The sequence below is a fragment of the Lacerta agilis genome, chromosome 1 (genome assembly GCF_009819535.1).
Source record: "Lacerta agilis isolate rLacAgi1 chromosome 1, rLacAgi1.pri, whole genome shotgun sequence".
Lineage (NCBI taxonomy): Eukaryota > Metazoa > Chordata > Lepidosauria > Squamata > Lacertidae > Lacerta > Lacerta agilis.
In genome coordinates this window covers 73,933,929-73,953,667 of record NC_046312.1, presented here as the reverse complement: position 1 = coordinate 73,953,667, position 19,739 = coordinate 73,933,929, and the positions used below count along the sequence as shown (strand labels likewise).

General features: G+C 42.6%; 1 protein-coding gene across 1 annotated transcript in view; it reads left to right on the top strand.

Annotated features, from left to right (window-relative positions):
* Nucleotides 1-6,920, top strand: part of LOC117039673 (mucin-5B-like) — a 45,607-nt gene extending 38,687 nt beyond the window's left edge. The window contains exons 40-46 of the mRNA XM_033137263.1: nucleotides 232-272; nucleotides 696-818; nucleotides 1,579-1,674; nucleotides 2,205-2,333; nucleotides 2,826-2,865; nucleotides 4,166-4,289; nucleotides 6,654-6,920. Coding sequence (XP_032993154.1) covers nucleotides 232-272; nucleotides 696-818; nucleotides 1,579-1,674; nucleotides 2,205-2,333; nucleotides 2,826-2,865; nucleotides 4,166-4,289; nucleotides 6,654-6,819 — 719 coding nt within the window. The 3' untranslated portion in view covers nucleotides 6,820-6,920. The remainder of the gene's footprint in view (nucleotides 1-231; nucleotides 273-695; nucleotides 819-1,578; nucleotides 1,675-2,204; nucleotides 2,334-2,825; nucleotides 2,866-4,165; nucleotides 4,290-6,653) is intronic.
* Nucleotides 6,921-19,739: the final 12,819 nt, after the last annotated feature.

The window sequence follows — 19,739 nt, the reverse complement described above, 5'->3', positions numbered from 1 at the left end:
CCAGCAGGGTGCCATCGCAGCTGCTCCCCCGCCTGCGCTAGGCACCCCACCCCCAGGACGCACGCCAGCCCTGCCCCAGCCTGCTCTCCGCCTCCCGGTGCCAGAGCATGAAGCTCTGCCACTGTCTACAACTAATATAGCAGAAAAATGAGAAAAGAAACCAGGAAACTCATAGGAGAGAAGTCAATAAAATCTCAACGTTTCTGAGCATTATTTTTCTTTTACTTACAGAACCAAAAAATGTTTGTGTGTCTAAAGGAATTGAGTATCAGGTAAGGTCTGCTGCTTGCTTTAATTCACTGCTACGACATTCCTTTAGCTCAGTGGTGGGAGAACTTTTTAACCTAAAGGGCGGGCTCTTTAGTGCCCTCAATGGGCTATTTACTTTGATGGCTGCTATTTAAAATATGCAAATGAAATTTGAAATTTAATGTAGTGTCTTCTTTGACCTTGAAAATCTAATAATTATTTTAATGCTAGCTGTTAGTCTTTGAGATGTATCCAGCTATTCTGAATAAACCCATTGAAAACACTGGATTTAGAACTAAAGTCCATTGATTTCAATGGGTCTAGTTTGAGTATGACTTAAATACACCTTTTCACTAATCCCATGTTGCATAATAGCATTTCTGTGTTAATATGCTGGATTTACTTACCAGATTCTTCCCCTTCTGCTTTACCATCTCTCATTTAAGCCTGGATCAGTGGTACCTTCAGACTCTTGTGATGAATGCTTCTGCAGTGTAACACAGGATCCTAAAACCCAAACCAATAAAATTAAGTGCACTCCAATTAATTGTTCTACTGAATGTCAACAGGTAGGTAGACACATTGATGACTAACTTCTCTGTTGCTGACTCAGTTTACCTTGCCATTGTTGTTGTGGTTAGACAAATGTAGTGAACAGCAGCTGGTTGGAAAATGGCTTCCCTACTACAGTAGTTAACAACAACAACAACAACAACAACAACAACAACAATTCCAGATAGAAGCACTGGGAGAAAGCTTCCATAAAAGGTTGCTTTTCCATAGAGAGAAAAGCAGAAGATCTGATGGATCTTATGTACATTATGGGCAAAGCACCTTGAAGATGATCCATCACTGCATGTATCAGACTAATACATGGTGGTTCCAAAAGATGGGGGTTAAGTAAAATAACACCAGAATGGAAACTTAGGGGAGAGCTGTGATGCCTACCATTAACACCAGCTAGTTAATGAAAATGCTAGATATTTCTTGAGCTAGATAGAATAGAAAGCCTGAGGGACAAATCTATGGATTAAAGTAGTTTCTGGGCTTCCAGTCAAAAGTCCAGATTCCACCCCAAACTGGGAAGTCCATCAGAATCTGAAGTAGGGGTTGCCCAAAATCTAAAAATTGGTTGCAAAAATGTGAACTTTAGTCAAAACTGCATAGAAAAATGTGTTTATAAGGAGAAATGCTGGTGAATTTTCATGAAGATCTTCTTTAAAATGCAAAATGTGGACCATTGAATTTAAGACTGAAAAAACAAGAAACTGGGGGAATTGAAATTGACAGCTCATTCCATCCTTTTCATAAGCATCTTTTCATCCTCAGGGGTTCCACTATATCCAGAAAGAAGGAAAATGCTGTGGTGAATGTGTGCAGACAGCATGTGTGACAAAGCTTTCACCTGGGATAGTAGCTATTGAGGTATGTGTTTACCTCCTTTATGAGTAATTGCTTTGCTGTGACCATATTACTCAGTTAGCTCAACAACACCATTTTAAGGAGACTTCTCTTTGAAAGCTGATAATGCTTCATTTGTAACAATAGAGTATAATGCCTTCATGAAATTTGAATTTAGCAATAGTGAGATATTTCTATATATTCCAAAATGCAGTTATGAAAGAAATCAACTTTTCATACAGATAGGACAGGTACTAAGGAAGAAAGATCTGCAGCTGACATAAGTTCACCCAGGAGGTCTGTGGGAAAGGAGGGAACTGACCTTCCTGATCTTCAGACCAGGAGAGAAACCACCAGTGCATACCGTGGTTAAAACATAACTTCCTATTCTAATTCTGTAGTCCACCAGCATCAAGTCAAAGTAGTCATTTCACCATTCATGTAACTAACACTTGTGTGAGGGGCTTTTACAAAATAAAATGTAGGAAAATCTAGATGGATATCAGCTCTTTTGCTCAATAGCACCTATTTCTGGATATTATTTTCTACTACAGGTTGGGAAGACCTACAAGGATCCACAGGATAACTGTACTCAGTATCTATGCACCAGGGTATCAGATCAATTTATACTGAGTACCACAATAATATCCTGCCCAGTGTTCGATCGATCAAATTGTGTCCCAGTGAGTATTATTATAGCAGTGCTTGCTTTTACCAGTTCAACTCACATTTCCTACTATTAACCCCTTGTGGAAAACCCATTTGGCTTCCAGAGCCAGATGGAAGGAAACTGGCTGAATTGCGTTTGGGGATCTATGTCACTAAATCACTAACAGATAGCTCAGTCAGCTCAAATAGCTCAGTCGGTTAGAGCATGGTGCTCATAACGCCAAGACTGCAGGTTCAATCCCTGTATGGGACAGCTGCATATTCCTGAATATTGACTTCAGATTATGATTGGTTGCAAGTGAAATAAACCATCATCGCTGGTTAGCCCTCCAGAGTTAGCTGTGAGGAGCAGGAAGGAACAAAACAGGCGCAAAATGGATGGATTCAAAGTTATATAATCTGTACATAAAGGAGGAAAAAGAGTGACATGCAAAAAAAAAGAAATATTAAGGTGTGAAGCACTAATATTATAATGTGACATATTCTCATGTTTCTTTTCAAAATAGGCAACTATTCAAACTGCTGCTGATGGATGCTGTGAGATATGTGAGTGTGTTCTTTACAACCGTTCATGAATGAAAGCGAAAGAGCTTTTTATAACATCCCAGTTTGCACATAACCAGTGCTGTTTCCCTGAGGGTACACAGGGGTACACATACCCCTAAACATTCTGTGAACCTTTGTACTTTTGTCCATTTGCTGTATTTATTTTTCCCATTTGAACTATAAAAATGTGATTTTCTTGAGTCAAAATGAGAGTACCCCTAAACATTTTTTAAGAAAAAAGAGCACTGCACATAACTGTCAGGAACTGGCTGGATGAGGAAGAGTTGGGGGGGCGGGGTGCTGCCCTTCCAAGATCCCCCCAGGGATGACACAGAGGAAGGAGACTTGGGCCCAGGACATTGGTGGTGGGACATGGAGGACCAGTCTGCAGAAGGGGCAAGCTGGGAGGTGATAGAAGCAGGAGGTTTGAGTGAACATGGAGAGTCAGAAGAAGAAGGCCATTCCAGGACAGGGCTGGGCACTGTGAGCTCAGACTGACAGAGAGGAGCCAGATACTGCCTCTGTTCCTTAGCAGTCCTGTTCCAGCTAGCTCTCCTCCTCCACTGACACCCAGATCATGAAGAGCCCTTCCCATTGCTGAGCAACGGGCCAGAGAGGCCCAGAGGGGAATCCCTCTCCCTTGCTGCAGTCTATGGCTGCTTGAGAGGAGTCCAGTGAGGGAAGGGGCCCCCAGATGCCAGTTCCAGCAATGTCTTCAACTAGGGGAGAGTAGCCTAGATGAACTTGGTTGTGCTTTTACTTTTGTGAATAAAAGCTATTTGCATTTCACATCTCAAGTCCTTTTCTTGACTTGTGGAAGAACCTGCAGTCTCCTGACATCCCCTTGACAATAACACAAAACCAAACCACAAAACCACAATGGAATGCCAGTAAAAATCCATTTCTCTAATCTGTTTTCTGTGATGTCAGCTGATTAATAACAATAGCATTAGAGCAAAAAGAAGAGCTATCTAAAGTTCTTCAAAGGGGCCTGTTAAATCTAGGGTGGGGGAAAATATTTGATTCAGTTTGCGTTTAAAGCTGAATCTATCAAAATTGCACTTTCCATAACAATATGAGAACCAAAACAGAATCATCCTTTGAAATGCACACTTATTTGAATTTTACAATGTAGCCCTGCAACCAATGTCTACAGAAATGCATATATTAGGGTGTGTGTGTGTGGAATGAGCAGCTACAACTTAAAAGCAGTTTTAAATTCAAAGCTACTCGTTCCTGACAGTTTAAGTTCCAATCAGGTAAAGTTATTTGAAGATTTTTGATTCCCTTTCATTTTCAGGTACCCCCTTGTCACATAATTGTACAATTAACCTGAAGAGGCAATTCATTGTTTATAAGAATTGTAAATCAGCCAGGCCTATCAACGTTCCTTCCTGTGGAGGATCCTGCAACACCTACTCTGTGTAAGTAAAAGATTGCTCCACCTGTCTCAGTCAAATTGACTTCTACAGCACAACACAGACACAGCATTCACTCTTTGTGCCTCTTTGTTCACCATTTTCTGGAAATGAGCCTGGAGCACGAATGTACCTCAGTTTTTGCCACTGCCACCCTCTGTAAAATAGCAAATAATAGTTACACTATTAAGTCACCCTGGACTTGTAACAAGTAGGCGAGTTTCATATTTGCCCACTTTGCACACACAGTTATGTTGTTACCATATGATTGCTTCACTACACATGCAGAAACTTCAACATTTTATCATTTTACTGCAAGAATTATGAAAAAATAAGGTGAGCCAATGGCACAACTGCTTTTGTATGTGCATAAGGTCTCTATGGGTCAGCCTGTCTGGCATGTTTCCATGAGTCCAGGATGATACAAATTAAATGGCTGTCAAATTATTGCATGGACAGACGGAGTCCCCCAAACCCAAGGTGACCCCCGAGCAGAATAATGACATAAGACAACGTGCTATGGGATTAAAATTGGCCACAACTTTATTAAGATTCAGATGTAGGGAGACCTTGGCTCAGGCAGTGGGCGTTTATCCTTCCCAGCCCCCAGCTGGGGATCTGGGAAATGTCAGGGTTATCCAGAATGTGTGGGGATTGGACTGGCTCTGGAGAACATATGTTCAAGCAGAGAGCCAGCCCCCTGTTTTGCCGTTACTGGTGGGGGAGAGCAATGACAACCTCTCGGCGTATGGCCAATGCCTCCCCCCAATACCCCTTTAACAGGGAACCCTGTTATCACCGCCGCTCTGGGGGCATGGAGTCACCGCCCCACGCCCCCATTTAGGAAGATGACTAAAGGATTCCGCCCAAGGCCTGAAACCGCCAAAGTTGTGATGAATTGCTATGGGAAAGGCGAAACCTGCCAATGCAGGGAAATTCCTTTTTGGCCCTTCAACAGCAGCCTTGTCATAGCAGCGCCTGCGTGCTTGTGTGCCTGTGGAAAAGAGGTTAACCTGCAAAGTAAGCGTTAATTGAGGGAGTGGAGGGTGGGAGAAGTTCTGGAGCCGACTGCTGCTTCCCAGGTAAGCTACACCCTCTATTGTGTGGGCTGGGTAGTCCCTCCCCTTACCTGGCCAATCCCTTGGCAACGCCTCCCCCAGGCGGGATTGGATGGTTAACTGAGGTAGGCGGAGACCCCAGGTATCCCTTCTGGGGGAGGGCACAGCCAGCCGAACTACCAGATGTCACCCAGGAATTCAGGGAGCTGCGTGCGACCACACAAAGGTCACCCCACATTTGATGTGGGGAGCGGTCATTCTCCAAAGGCTGGTTTTTGGTATAATGACACAATCACTTGACTGGATGTTCCAATAAATTAAACAAGAATGTGTTATTTCCCCCCAGTGAAAAGTAGTGGTAACATGTTCCTTATTTTCCAAGGGTATTACACCAAAAGAATAGGCACTGAGAGGTCTTTAGCAAGTTCTTCTAACAGCCTGTTAATTTAGTGCACAGGGGTAGGACCCCCAAAGTTTGGATGGTATCTAAGCAGCTTGAGCAAGACCTAGGTTAAGATTTCAGAAGCAGAAAGGTGTTGAATATAGCCGAAAGCTTTTGATAATCAGGACTCAAAGTGTCATACTGTACAAAAGCACTGAATGTTGTGATCTACATGGGTCTCCTTTGTGAGAGACACATGTACGGTATATACCCAGTGTCTTCTTATAGATCAGGCTGCAACCTGTCAAGAGCTCAGTGTGACTCTGCAATTCCTCTTTCTGTTTTGTTCCTGTTGTCTTGGTAGAGCTGGACAGCAGGAGAAGCAGCATGCACCCCTCTATTAGCAAAGGAAGCATATATCTGCTAGGGAACCTTGCTGCTGCCTTTTCTGCTGATAGTGACAATATTTATGAGTTTTACAAGCCACCTAGTGGCTTACAAGCCACAGTCAAAGAAAGTTAACATTGTGCACAGATCCGGGGGGACAACAGAAGCGGAAGTAGAAGCAGAGTTTCCCAAAGATTTAAAACCACACAGTCTCCATCCTTTTTCCTTCAATGTTTTTAGCATGGAACACTGGTGGGGAGGGAAGAAAGTGGAGCATAATGGCCTTAACCAACTTTCACCCTCCAGATATTTTGGACTACAATCCCCACCAGTCAGCATGACCAACAATCAGGGTGATGGGAACTGTTGTCCAAAACATGTGGGGGCCACCATATTGATGAAGGCCGGGCTCAACCAAAAACATGGACCAGTGCACTTAGTTAATAAATGCTAGAAAACTATTTCTTGACTTGACATCACTGGCTGCTTTTCGTGTAAAGAGGAACATCAGTCAAAACGTTTCACTTGTGCTTTCTCCCTCAGATATTCCTTTGACACTCACAAAATGAAGCATGGATGCACATGTTGCCATGCCACAAAATACCATGAAGTGAGAGTGGAACTGGTTTGCAGCAAAAGGAGGCATATAAAATACAAATATCTTTATGTAGATGAATGTAGCTGCGTGGAAACTAAATGCCCAACATAGAAACATGAACCAAAAAATGTTGGTGAAATGTTTTGTCTTTATTTGAATTATTCATTTTAAAAAATGCTTCAAGCAGTTGTGTGCAATTGTGTGCATGCGTGCATGCATGCATGCATTCACATAACCATTTTTATTCCTGTAATATGAGATGTTTAGGATTTTTTTACAAAATGATTCATCCCTGTAATCATGTTTCTTATTCCAATTGCTACTGGAAATTGAATGACAAAGAACAATGTTGATATTTGTCAAATAAACTATGTTTCCAAGTTGACTTGCTTTCTGTTGCAACAACCTTACCTAGATCAGCTACTGTATATCCTCATCTCTTTCACTCTCAAAGACCTGACAGATAAGAATTAGTAGTGTAAACATTCACAATGTGTACACACACTGTTAAAATCTTTGCAAGAAGGTTGGTGAAAGACTTGGCTGGAAATTCATTGTGGAAGTCAGGAAGGGGGGGGGTTCTACTTGTAAAAGTGTAGCATTCTGGAGCTGTAGAAACAAAGAACATTACTGTATCAAAGTAAGAGTCGGATACAGTTATGAAAGAGGGTAGCCCCTACTCGCATGTTTTTATCATTGGAAGTAAATGGTGTAGGGGCCTCATGCACCACTTCCAGAGCCTCTGTCCCTACTGTCTCTACTGACCAGCACAAAGGATGGATAGGGGCATCTCACTGCATTCAGGTAAATACACTGAGAAGCCTCAACATAATGTGGAATGTGGGTAGAAGTTCAGTACTGGAGCTGCTAAGATGCTGAATGTGGGCAAAGGTCTGATATGGAGCCGGGGGATGGGTGGGACAAAGGTATTTAGCGGTGGTGGTGACCTCTGCAACCTCTGCATGACCAGTTTAACCGCAACTCTGCTAACTCCTTCTGGATAAGATGTTGTCTGAGTCACCACCACACTGAACATAATCTTCATGTTTTCCCCTCCCCACATTACTACCTCCTCTGGGAGATATTTGGGACACAGTTACAACCAGGTTGTTTAATAGCTGTTCCTAGCATAATTTCATTCACATCACCGAGTAGATGTTTTCCTTATATTATTAACTGGTATTCGCCTGAGAGGAAATCTTCCTACAGTTCAGCTTGGCCAGTCACACTGGGGATCTTCCACTGCAAAGTGTGGTCTGGCTAGATTGGTGAAGTTATTTGCCCTACAAGTAGATGTTCTCTTAGTGTAGTGTACTGTGGTCCAGATTAAGGAAGGCAGAGCACCAACCTCCTGTAAGCTGATCTAACCAGTCTATATGATAGAAACCCAACATACAGCCATGTGTTATTAGGGTAGCACTAAGCTATGGGAAACACTTGAGGTACAATAATATTCAAAAGTTGCCACACCTGCATGAAACTTCTAGGTTATACTGGACTCCAACACATCTCTTTCTGCTGAGGAAACACTTTCTTTCCTGAATTCCAATAGTCTTGACTTATTGTGATTTCCCACAAGATCTCTCACACCACAAGCATTAGGCTAACGCCCACTGAAGATTCACAGTGTGTTGTGGTTTATGTTTTGCTTTGCATTTCAACTTGGCTAGAAAGCTGCCAAAAGCACCTAGGAAAGTTTATTTCAGAGACTCTGGTTACATCTTCAAATACTGCATCAGTATTTTATAAAAACAACAACAGGTTAGATGTGGGTTGTGGCCAACATTGCATGTACACTGCTTCCCAAACCAACAGCATGAGCATGTTCGGTGCAAAGGAAATAGTAGTAGTATGCACACAGCCCTAAGTTCTAATGGCTTAGTCTTCAGCATGCTGCATCAGCATGACGTCACAGTGGCCAGTCTCTTTGACTCAGCCAGACAACATCAACAGAGGTGTACATTGGTCAGCCTCTCTAATTGAAGCAGGCAGAAGCAGCTGTATGCCCAAACACACACACACACACACACACACAGAGAGAGAGAGAGAGAATAGGAGTGAGCACTCATAGAGGTGAGCATGTGAAGAAGCATGTGCAACTGGTCTCCTACTGAAGTGGTTCAGTAGCAACCATGTGCAAGCAGTCTCAATCTCATTGAAATGGGAAGAAGTGGGGGTGGGGTGGGTGGGAGAGAAGCAGTAAAGAAGGTGAGGAGCCATCTGTAAGTAAATCACCCGGTAAGGCTAAATGCTAACTGTCCCATAACTGCCCTGTAAACAAATGATAAGACTTGACATATCGTTTAACCACCATGTAAGCTTTGTGCTAGCAAACCAGACTGGATGTTAAATAAGCAGGTCACGTAGTGGAGCTGACCTCTTCTACATATCTCAAGCTCAGAACAAGGCTGTCATGATGACACTACTAGAATTCTTGCCATTACTAGTGCCATAAATCATAGCAATGGCTGTGAGCTTGCAAAGTGCCCCCAGCCAGAGTTCTATGGACATTGCAAGCTTGTGTTCTAAGCTATAGCAACAATAAACATATTGTGACAAATTAAAGACAACCACATTTTATTATGCCCCAAGCAGATGGACTAGATGGGTGCCCTCTCAAACTTTAATGTGACACAAAAGTAACACAAGTGATTAACACGGCTGCCCCACTGGAATTATTTATAAGTATCACAACAATTATGGATATTAGTATTAGAGAATCTTTGCTTCCAACCCAAAAATACACAACTGAAGGGAGATCCAAACAATTAAATGCTATTGCCACTCCTTCACCAGCAGGTGTCATACCAGACACACAAACTACGCTACACAAAGATGGTAGTGCAATAGATTTTAATAGTATGTTAGAAATGTGGCTACTCCAGCAAGTGTTTTAGAAAAGTGTGTGTGTGTAGGTGAGTAGTGTTGGCATGCTGGACAATGAATTTCATGTATCCCTATATCTTTAGGAGTTGTCCAGAAGTCAGACTTCTTTTTTTCTTTTCTTTTTAAAGTACTTCAGTACAAGGAAAAGTACAGTAGCAGTATGTTATTCTTTCTGTGCAATTCCTCAAGGTAGAAGAGCCCCCTCTGACTTCTCCCTGGCATCCTCAGTGGTGGATCACCATAGAATCATTAAGTTGGAAAGGACCCCAATGGTAATCTAGTTCAAACCCCTGCAATACAGTCATCTAAAAATGCCCTCAAAGACACAGATGGAGGTCTGTAGGGTGGATGTGGAATGGGATATAGACATTTCATCAGCAAGATCAGTCCAGTGTTGCTAGGGAGTTCTAAGAAAATAAAAAACAGCATAGTTTTGAAATTGGTGGTTGAAATCAGTGCAGTTTTGTAATATTCAGTCCACCATCTTTATTCAAAATGGTGTCTATTTGTAACCAAACACAGACAAAAACCTGCTCCTTGATCTCAGGGACCACTGTGCAAAATTTGGTTACAATATCTTAACAGGTATCAAAATGCATAGAAAACAGACAAAGAAACAAATAACTTTTCGAAATATATAGTAGATTTTATGTTGGTCATGTTTTGAGAGAAAGCTGTGAGGCTGGACGATTTCCATCAGAGTGGCAGGAGTGCTCTTATTCCTAGTGGTGAAATGTTAGTCATACATGGTTTCCTTATGAAGTTATTAGCCCTACTTCTGAGAGTCTAGCTAAGAGGGAAATTCTTTTATTTCATTTGTACTACAGTTAGAATTAAAACATAAAATCAAAAAATCCTTCCAGTAGCACCAAGGTGCTACTGGAAGGATTTTTTGATTTTATATTTTGTTTTGACTATGGCAGACCAACACAACTACCTACCTGTAACTACAGTTAGAATTATGTTGTTGTTGTTGTTCAGTCGTTCAGTCGTGTCTGACTCTTCGTGACCCCATGGACCAGAGCACGCCAGGCACGCCTATCCTTCACTGCCTCTCACAGTTTGGCCAAACTCATGTTAGTAGCTTCGAGAACACTGTCCGACCATCTCATCCTCTGTCGTCCCCTTCTCCTTGTGCCCTCCATCTTTCCCAACATCAGGGTCTTTTCTAGGGAGTCTTCTCATGAGGTGGCCAAAGTACTGGAACCTTAGAATTATAACTTCAGAAAAAATGCCATTTAGAAGAGAGGATTTTAAGGCAGTGTTAAGGGGAGGGAAGAAATTTATTTGTATCAGGGTTTTATTTTTATAGGATCCCCTTTTAAGTGCCTGTATGAAAGTATCTGGCAGAAGGGCTACACAGTTACCGGGTGACCTATAAGAACTGCTCCCTAGATAAATTATTATAATTATTTATTAAATTTTTATACCGCTCTTCATCCGAGGATCACAGGGTGGTTTACAATATAAAAGCACAAATATTAATAACATTGTAACAAACCAAAACAGTGCCCCCCAAGTTTAAAAGGCCATCATTTGTTTAATAAGCCAAAGGCCTAGGAGAAGCAGACTGTTTTTGCCTCGTGCCTAAAACAATGTAATGAAGGCATCAAGTGAGCGTCCCTGAGGAGAGCATGCTACAACCAGGGAACCACCGCAGAAAGGGCACATTCTTCTGCTGCCACCCTAGGACCTCTCATGGAGGAGGCACACAAAAATTGGGCCTCAGATGATGACAGCAGGATCCTGGTCAGTTCACATGAGGAGAGGCAGTCCTGGAGGTATTGCGGTCCTGAGTCATTTAGGGATTTATAATTCAAACCCAGCACTTTGAATTGGACCCGGAAACTGACTGGCAGTTTCCATTACTGAGGGGATTTCTATAGATCACAGCCATATTTATTAACCATATTTATTATAGCTTATGAATGCAATCCTTGATCTTTAGAATGCATACTTCCTCATTCTCTGGAAATGGGCCCCATTCTCTCTTAACATAATCTGTAAAATCTATGGAGTCGCCCAACTCCAAATCACCTTTGAACAAACAGCTATGCAATTCAAGAAAAGTTGATCCAACTTTTTAATGTGTTTTCTGTTTCCTGTTTCCATGTATCAGGATCCTTACACTTAGTTGACTATCCTCGTAAGTGAACGGCAAGGCTAAGTCAGTCTACGTACTGAACTTATTATTTGGAGCCACCTCCATATGTCTCAATGGGTACCACAATAAATATCAAACTATTTCCTCACTGTATTGAGCTATAACAATTGCTTTGATATCAATTAATTTATTTGATATCATTAATTAATGCTGCAAGTTTGGGCAATAGCAGGGTTGAGCCATTACGCGGATGTGCTTCCACATGGCAACTGTACCACAAACTCTGGACCTGCGAACAGGGCCGGATTTAGGTTTGGTGAGGCCCTAAGCTACTAAAGGTAATGAGGCCCTTTATATGTCCAGCTGTCCTTTATCAACAACAAATTGTCACTGTTTTTTGTGTTGAATATATGCTATGTGGTAATTTATGGACCTAATAGGTATCTAAAGCCATTTGCACAAAGCAAAACATGGATTTTATCAAAGTAATTGTTGAACTGAAATACAATTAAGAAGTATACAGTTTTTCCCCTTTAATTTTTTTTGGGGCCCCCAAGAGAGTGGGGCCCTAAGCTATAGCTTGTTTAGCTTATACGTAAATCCGGCACTGCCTGCGAATGTTGGACTCCTGCAACACAATTCTATTCATGCTTCCTCCAAAGTATGTCCAGGTGCGTCCAGTCACCATTAGGCAGGGTGAGATAGCCACCTCAGGCAGCAGAATCATAGAATCTGGAAGTTGGAAGGAACCCCAAGGGTCATCTAGTGCAACACCCTGCAATGCAGGAATCTCAGCTGAAGCATCCATGACAGATGGCCATCCAACCTCTGCTTAAAAACATCCAAAGAAGGAGAGTCCACAGCCTCCTGAGAGATTCTGTGGCAGGGGAGCTAGGCTGCAGCAGTGAGCTGTTGAAGAGCAGAACTGAATGTGTTACAGGCCAAGGCCTACACCCTGTAAGCTAGCCTATTGCTCTCAGGCATGGTGGAGTGTGGTGACCCATTATCGGTGCTGATTCAAGATTCCACTACAGTAGTTGGCTTCAGTACATGGAATGGGTAGGGGGTGAATCTTGTGATTCACTTCAGGCAGTAAAATGTATTGGGCTTGCCCTGCTCATACATCAATAGGAGGTATAGAATTCTTCCACTGGCAGCCACTATAGTCCTCCCCTGTCCACCATGCTGCTTCAGTCCTGCCCCACTGCCACTCCTCTTACACAATTCACTGAGGCCAGAACATTCATTTCAAGGTCAGCTTCCTATGCCTCCTATTCATTGACGTATTCAGAGATGCATGGTGTCCCCATGACATGATCTTACACAAAAAGCAGGAGGAAAATGTGCGGTGGCCTGAAGAACAGTTTTAGTTTTCTGTTCTGCCTTTCCTCCCAAAGGGGCCTAGGGTGGCGAACAACAAAGCAGAAAAATACCATTAAAAACAATATAAAGGCATATTTAAAGCATCTAAGAATATAAAATAAAAATAAAAATCACTCACAGACCCTCCCAGCTCATAATTTCAAGTTTCCAGGAACAGTATCTTCCAGTCATCAAATTCCTGGATGAACAGGAATGCTTTTAAATTCCTTCTGAATGTTAACAATGAGGAAGACAAGACATACCACACCAGGAAGGCATTCTACAAATGGGCAAAGGAAGTCATGGAATCAGGTGCGCCGACTCAGGAAGGAATGGGGGTGGGGTGGGGGAGCTGATATCATGCTAGGTACTGTGTTGTTGCACGCTGTGTCTGGGTGATCATGTGATGTCACAACATCCTGCGTGTCGGCCGGAAGTCAGACACGAGGCTGGTGCACATGACATCCAAACATCACACAGCAGCTTGGCCTCCATGACTGTCGGCAGGAGGAGGAGGGAGGAGCTGCAGTGTTTCTGGCTCCAGCATCAGTGTTGCTTCTGGGTGTCATGTATACCATTGTGACATCACGTGTGAAACCCAGGTATACATTAGAGGAGAAAATTGGGTTGCAAAATGAATAATTTAATAAATGGATATTAAAAGTTAAGAAGTTAAATAAGAAGATGATCCTGCTTAAAATAGGAGAAAAATGGAATCCAGGAAGGGAAGATCGGAGGAGGTCCCATCAAGATGTTAAGAAAATTAGATAAAAATAGCATACTGTTATTGTTGTAATTGTTTATGTCATGTTGTTGTTGTTGTTGTTGTTGTTGTTGTTGTTGTTGTTGTGTGTTTGTTATACATTATAAAATGAATAAAAATTATTGTAAAAAAGAAACCCAGATAAACATTGCAGTGGTTCAGCCCTCTACTAAAAAATATGGGGGGGGGGCTCAAAGGGGTCCAGTCCCTAGGAGTCAGTGCCCCTGATCAGATCAGCACCACCCAAGCAGTACCCAGCCCCAGCCCCAGCCAAGCCTCCCATGCTGGTCACAGGGCCCAAGAAGGTAGATACTGGGGAGGAACTCTCTTAGATATCCGTGTCCTGAGCCATTTAGGGCTTTATATGCTAGCACTAACACCTTGGATTGGGTCTGTCAGCTCACCCACCCTCCAGCTCCAAGCATGGTTAGCAATATACTGCTAGAAATAATGCACTGGTGTACTTTTACATAGCACATGCAATGATGTAGGAAGGCTATTCAATAAGTGCACACAGGAATCCAGAAAATTGTTGACTGCACCAGCCAACTTGGGAGGCACATTCTAACCCTCACTTGAAGACTCTGTACAAATCGCAGGTGGTGAAGGAATGCCCTCCGGCCTGGTGTTGAACAGCTTAAAAATGTTGTAGAGCCTTTACTCTCAGTCTCCAGCATGTTTTCGGAGGAGAAGGAATCTGTCTTCAATCTATTCTTTATCATCCACAGCACAAACTGCTGGAGCCAGAGCAGATACATACAAAGGAAGGCCATAAATCAATCATTTCCATTAGGAAAACACAATAATGATTTTTGTGGATCTTATCATTCTTGTATCACACTGCCGCCTCAATCACCTACAGATCTCCTGAAACATACTTTAAAAGTTGGTTTTTGCATTCCTTTCCTCTTCCCATGCCCAGTTTACGAGCACTGAGTGACATTTGTTTAAACATTTCCCTCCATTAGGGTTGGAATGCAGAATGGTTTAAAGTCGCATAAAACTATTTTAAGCCCAGAGAAGGCAAACATCACATTGCCTTTGAACATTGTGGCAGTGCACCTGTAGGCTGTTAAACATTTTGTTTCATTCCTTCACCTCTAGCCACTATTGCCATGTTGAGGGCTGGCCCTTTTACAAAGTGAGGGCTGCAACAAAACATTGCAGTGTGACTCATGTTCAGATTTCCAATCATTCCATTCAATTCTCCCTCCCCCCCCCCCCCGCCCAGTCAGAGCTGGTTTAACCACTAAGAGGATTGGTGGAGCAACATTTTGGGGGTGGAAAATTAGAAGGGCAGTTCTATGCTCCTGTTGGTTCCTCTGTCGACTCATGGAGAGGGAAAAGATTTTATAACCTGAGTCTTTTTATTTTAAAGTAAATACCTAATTTGATTTGACTGCTGCCACTGAAAGTCAAAAAAGAATGGGGACGTAGAGAAGGATCAAACTTGAAGTGAACTGTCATTGTTATTTAAGGACTCCAGACAGGTTTTACTTTTGCATCTTCACTTTTAAGCAAAACCATTTTTTAAAAGTTTTTTTTTTTCACAGGTAGGATGCAGTCTGGTAAACAACAGCTGGAAGCCATTTTGCAATCCACACTGAGTATTTGGTGGTTAAAGCTGGTGAGGGGCAGAGGCAGACATTTCTAAAAAGGTTTCTTTTTGAAGATGGTTCTTCTCGTTTCTTTTTGTGCCTCTCCTCTCCCACCAATTGCAGGATGAAGTCTGCCTCTATTTCAGAACTGGTCCTAAGTTTCTTTGTTTTTCAGACAGTTGCCTAGTGCTTCTATGGCCTCATGGCGGTTAAAAACATTAGCCTAAGGCCAGTTTTGTGCTTTGAGCATTCACTGCTGCCAACCAGCTGCTTTGTTCATTGGGATATTTGCTTTGGCCATTGACCCTGTTGCCGTCTGAGGTCTTCAGACTGTCCTGGGCTTCGCTCTGTTCAACAGCGCTTGTGCCTCATGGTGCGCTCTTGGTGGAAAAGAATTCATGTAGACACGAAGGTCAAGAAGAGAGCGTGAGAGGATGAGTGTTTGCGCTCAGCTCCCACATCCTAAACAATTTCTTTCACCAGAGTAACGCAAGAAAAACCCCTTCCAGCCAACCGGCAGGAGCTGGCCAAAGGAAGCTTCAGCTGTGGTTATTTCCAGAGGCAACCCCAAGTGACAAGGCTGCCCCAAGGCAGAGCTTGAGGAAGTGCCGGCCTTTGCCTTACTGGTGTTCGAAGAACAAATATTTGCTTGATAATACGTCACATGTCCCTGATCATTTGCAATCATATTCTGAGAAGCTGTTATCGTGATGCTTACGCATATTGCACGGGGACACAAGTTAAGGTTCCCACGGCAACCTCGGCTGCAAAGTACCCACTATTTGCTGCCTATTAAGCCTCCAGCCTAATCTTTCATTAACCCAACACTCTGCATTTCGTGTCATTTACATGTAAATGCAAAGAAGAGATAAAGTTTGTATTTGGGGAAAGGATCTGCAGTTTCGTGTGCTATCTACCTTGAGAAGATTGTTCAGCTGTGGAGTCTGCTGTGTGGTATGATGATATAAATCAGATTGATATCTATCAGCTTGAATTTAAAAAAACAAACCCCAAGAACATATAAATATCCTGAAGATAAAAGAGGCTTGGTCAAATGAATGTTGCAAACTGGCTCAGAAGTGAGTCGACTGTCGGGAAATATGGAACCATTTGGTTCCGCATCAGATAGCAAAATTAAAGTTAAAACCTTAAAATTAAACAATCACATATATTAACCCAAGCAACAGCAAAGATAATCTTGCTGATAAAGTCCAGAAACTGAGTCCATTTGGGCTTATTCCCAGGTAAGTGGGCATATCAGGAGTGGCTAACCCTTTTCTGTCTGAGGTAGGTCAGCTGTCTGATGCCAGCATTGAGTGTGGCCAAAATGTTTACTGCACACTCACACATTCACCACATGTACGTATACACACACACACACACACACACACACACACACTTAAGGCATGTCCAGGTGTTTACATGAACTCACAAGCACCCAACTGTGCAGGGAGCAGAGTCATGCACACAGACCCCATCCCAACATCATCACGCACACAGTGCCATCTGCTCAGCCCCCCCAACCTCCCCATGTTATGCACAGAAACTCTGCATAGGGATTCTTCTCACATTCCTCCAAGTAGAACTCTCCGTATGGTCACAGTCAGACATAGATGAAGCAGGGCCCCTGATCCCATGAAGGGTTTGGCTTGCATCCAGGCGAACACAAGCAGAGGAAGTCCTATGCAAGATGGGGAAGCTTGGGGACTGAGGGCTTGTCCACATTTCTGTTTGCCCCACTGCTTTCCCCTCTCTACTGCTGACGTCAACCGCGTTTTCCACAGACTGCTGTTTCCTGTGATTCAGTGGTAAAGAGTGAGTTTTCCTGGGGAAAGTAGTGAGGCAAACGGAAAATATATTGAGCTTGTGCCTAGAAAGCATGGGGCAAGCAGAAAACCTCCCAGACCCATGCTTTCTGGGCCCAGGACAGGCAGAAGTTTGGACAAGCCCCAAGTGCAGCCTGCAAACACATCCCTTCTTCCTTCCCTACAAAGAGCTTTATTTTGGAGGTTTGAGCCTCAGTAACCTGGAAACTGTCTGCAGACAAACGCCGGCTCCCTCAGCCTATAGAGTGAAATGAGCACCACAACCCCAGAGTCGTCCGCTACTGGACCTAACAGTCAGGGGTACCTTTACCTTTACCCCTAGGCAGGGCTGGTACTGACTCTTGACTAAAACTCTGAAGAGTTGCTGCTAGTCAGTGTAGGCAACACTGAGTTAGATGGACCAGTCATCTGATCCAGTAGAAGACAGCTTCTTATGTCAGCTCCTCAACACACCCAACAATGAGAACACAAAAACAAATACAGGACATGTACAGAGACATTCAGACAGACACACAGAGACACACATATTCTTATACTACACAATATATAGGGTCACACTCTTAGGCATAAGTGAAGATGGGGGCAGCATGAATTAGCTACTCTGAAAATTGTTTTAAATGGTGGGATATAGACAGTGCCGGATTTACGTATAAGCTAAACAAGCTATAGCTTAGGGCCCCACTCTCTTGCCCCCCCCCCAAAAAAAAATTTAAAGGAAAAAACACCTGGATGTACATTTCCAAAATATAAGATAAAAAAACAAATAAAATGGCTTTAGATACCTATTAGGTCCATAAATTACCATATAGCATATATTCAACATGAAAAACAGTGACAATTTATTATTGACAAAGGACAGCTGGACATATAAAGGGCCCATTACCTTCAGTAGCTTAGGGCCTCATCAAACCTAAATCTGGCCAGGGCAGAACATAATCTTTTGTGTGTTATGACCACTGTTACATAAAAAACAGATAAAGGCAGGCCAAGGAGGGAGAAGCAGCCCTGTTAGTTCAAAGAACACGTTCTCATATGAAGCCCAAGGAAGGGCTGGCACTGGAGCCCAGAACTCCCTCGAGCACATACGTTGAGAAAACATTGTTGCTCGGCTTTGATTTACCTGTCTGCAGTACATCTGTCAGTTTCCCACCTGAATCCTTTTGGCAAATAGCTCCACCTCTTTGGTATACAGGATGCAAAAGACCTGGAGATTTTTGATTAATGGATCTTGAGATGCTTTCCCAGCAGCTCTGCTCTCGCAGCAGGAGGAGTTGTTTCGTTTCTGGTTCCTGCACTAAAGTAACATTTCAGTCCTAAGAATGGTCTCACTGAAAGTTAAAATGAACAAAGTAATCTATTTCAGGTGCGTATCCCTCTCACATGTATTTCACACACATATTACATTTCCCCAATTTTCTGTGATTCTTGAAAAAAAGAAAGCTGCATATGGTTTTTGGCTAATCTGATATCTAGTGGGGTGTGTGTGTGTGTGCGCGTGTGTGTGTTTAATGTGCACATACAGATTCACCATTTTGCTAAGAACAAGGCTCTCTGTGAAAGACATTGGAGCCCCCTTCAGGTCAACAGTTGACACAACCCTTTGGGTATCCTCCAAAACCGATACAAAATAAGCACCCTCCATTTTCTCAGCTGATTAATAAAACTGAATGGTTTTTGTGGTTATGGTTACGGACTCTTAAAGGAATCCAGTGAAATTATCTGTGTATTCAGAAGGATCTTGAATGTAGCAAAAGGGTGTTGTCTTATCAACACAGCTTGTTTTGGAGAGAATACAGAACTATTATTTATTTAACCATGCAATGTCTGTTTAATAAATTGGCTCAGTGAGTTTTGTTGTCTTTTGACGTGAATAGCTTACAGAGTTTATGTTTTCTCAAACTTGCTTATGGCATTCCACCAAAGCTTTGCTCTGCCATTTCTGCAAATAGAAACACAATCTTGCAACAACCAGAGTGCCAGCCTGAGAACTGGAAATGGGTGAACTTCGCTAAGCTCAATTTAGAATGAACTCACCCAAAACCACCCAATTCCGGCTTACAGAACCCACACAGAAATGCATACATTTAAATAAATAAATAAAATTACTTTTGAGGAGGCTGAGAAGTTGCAGTGCTGCTTCTGCTTGTTTAATTGTTTTAACAGTTTTTACACAGTGGCAGCAACAGAATGGCATTAGGAAAATTAACAAATATCCAGGGAAAGGGAAATATCTTCATCTGAAACAAAAAAATATCAGTGTCAGTGCATGGAAGTTCCCAGGAATGTGGTGTGTGTGTGTGTGTGTGTGTGTGTGTGTGTGCCACTAAGCAGCAGCATTATACTAAATTCAATTGAAGCAAAAGCAGTAACATGATCTAAGGGACCCATTCTACAGGAAGGAACAGAGTGGGACTCGCATAGGATTGACTTGTCAGTGTGTCAATCTCCTGCTCATGCTTTATAGACATAGGCCTATTGTTATCTGTTTGTGG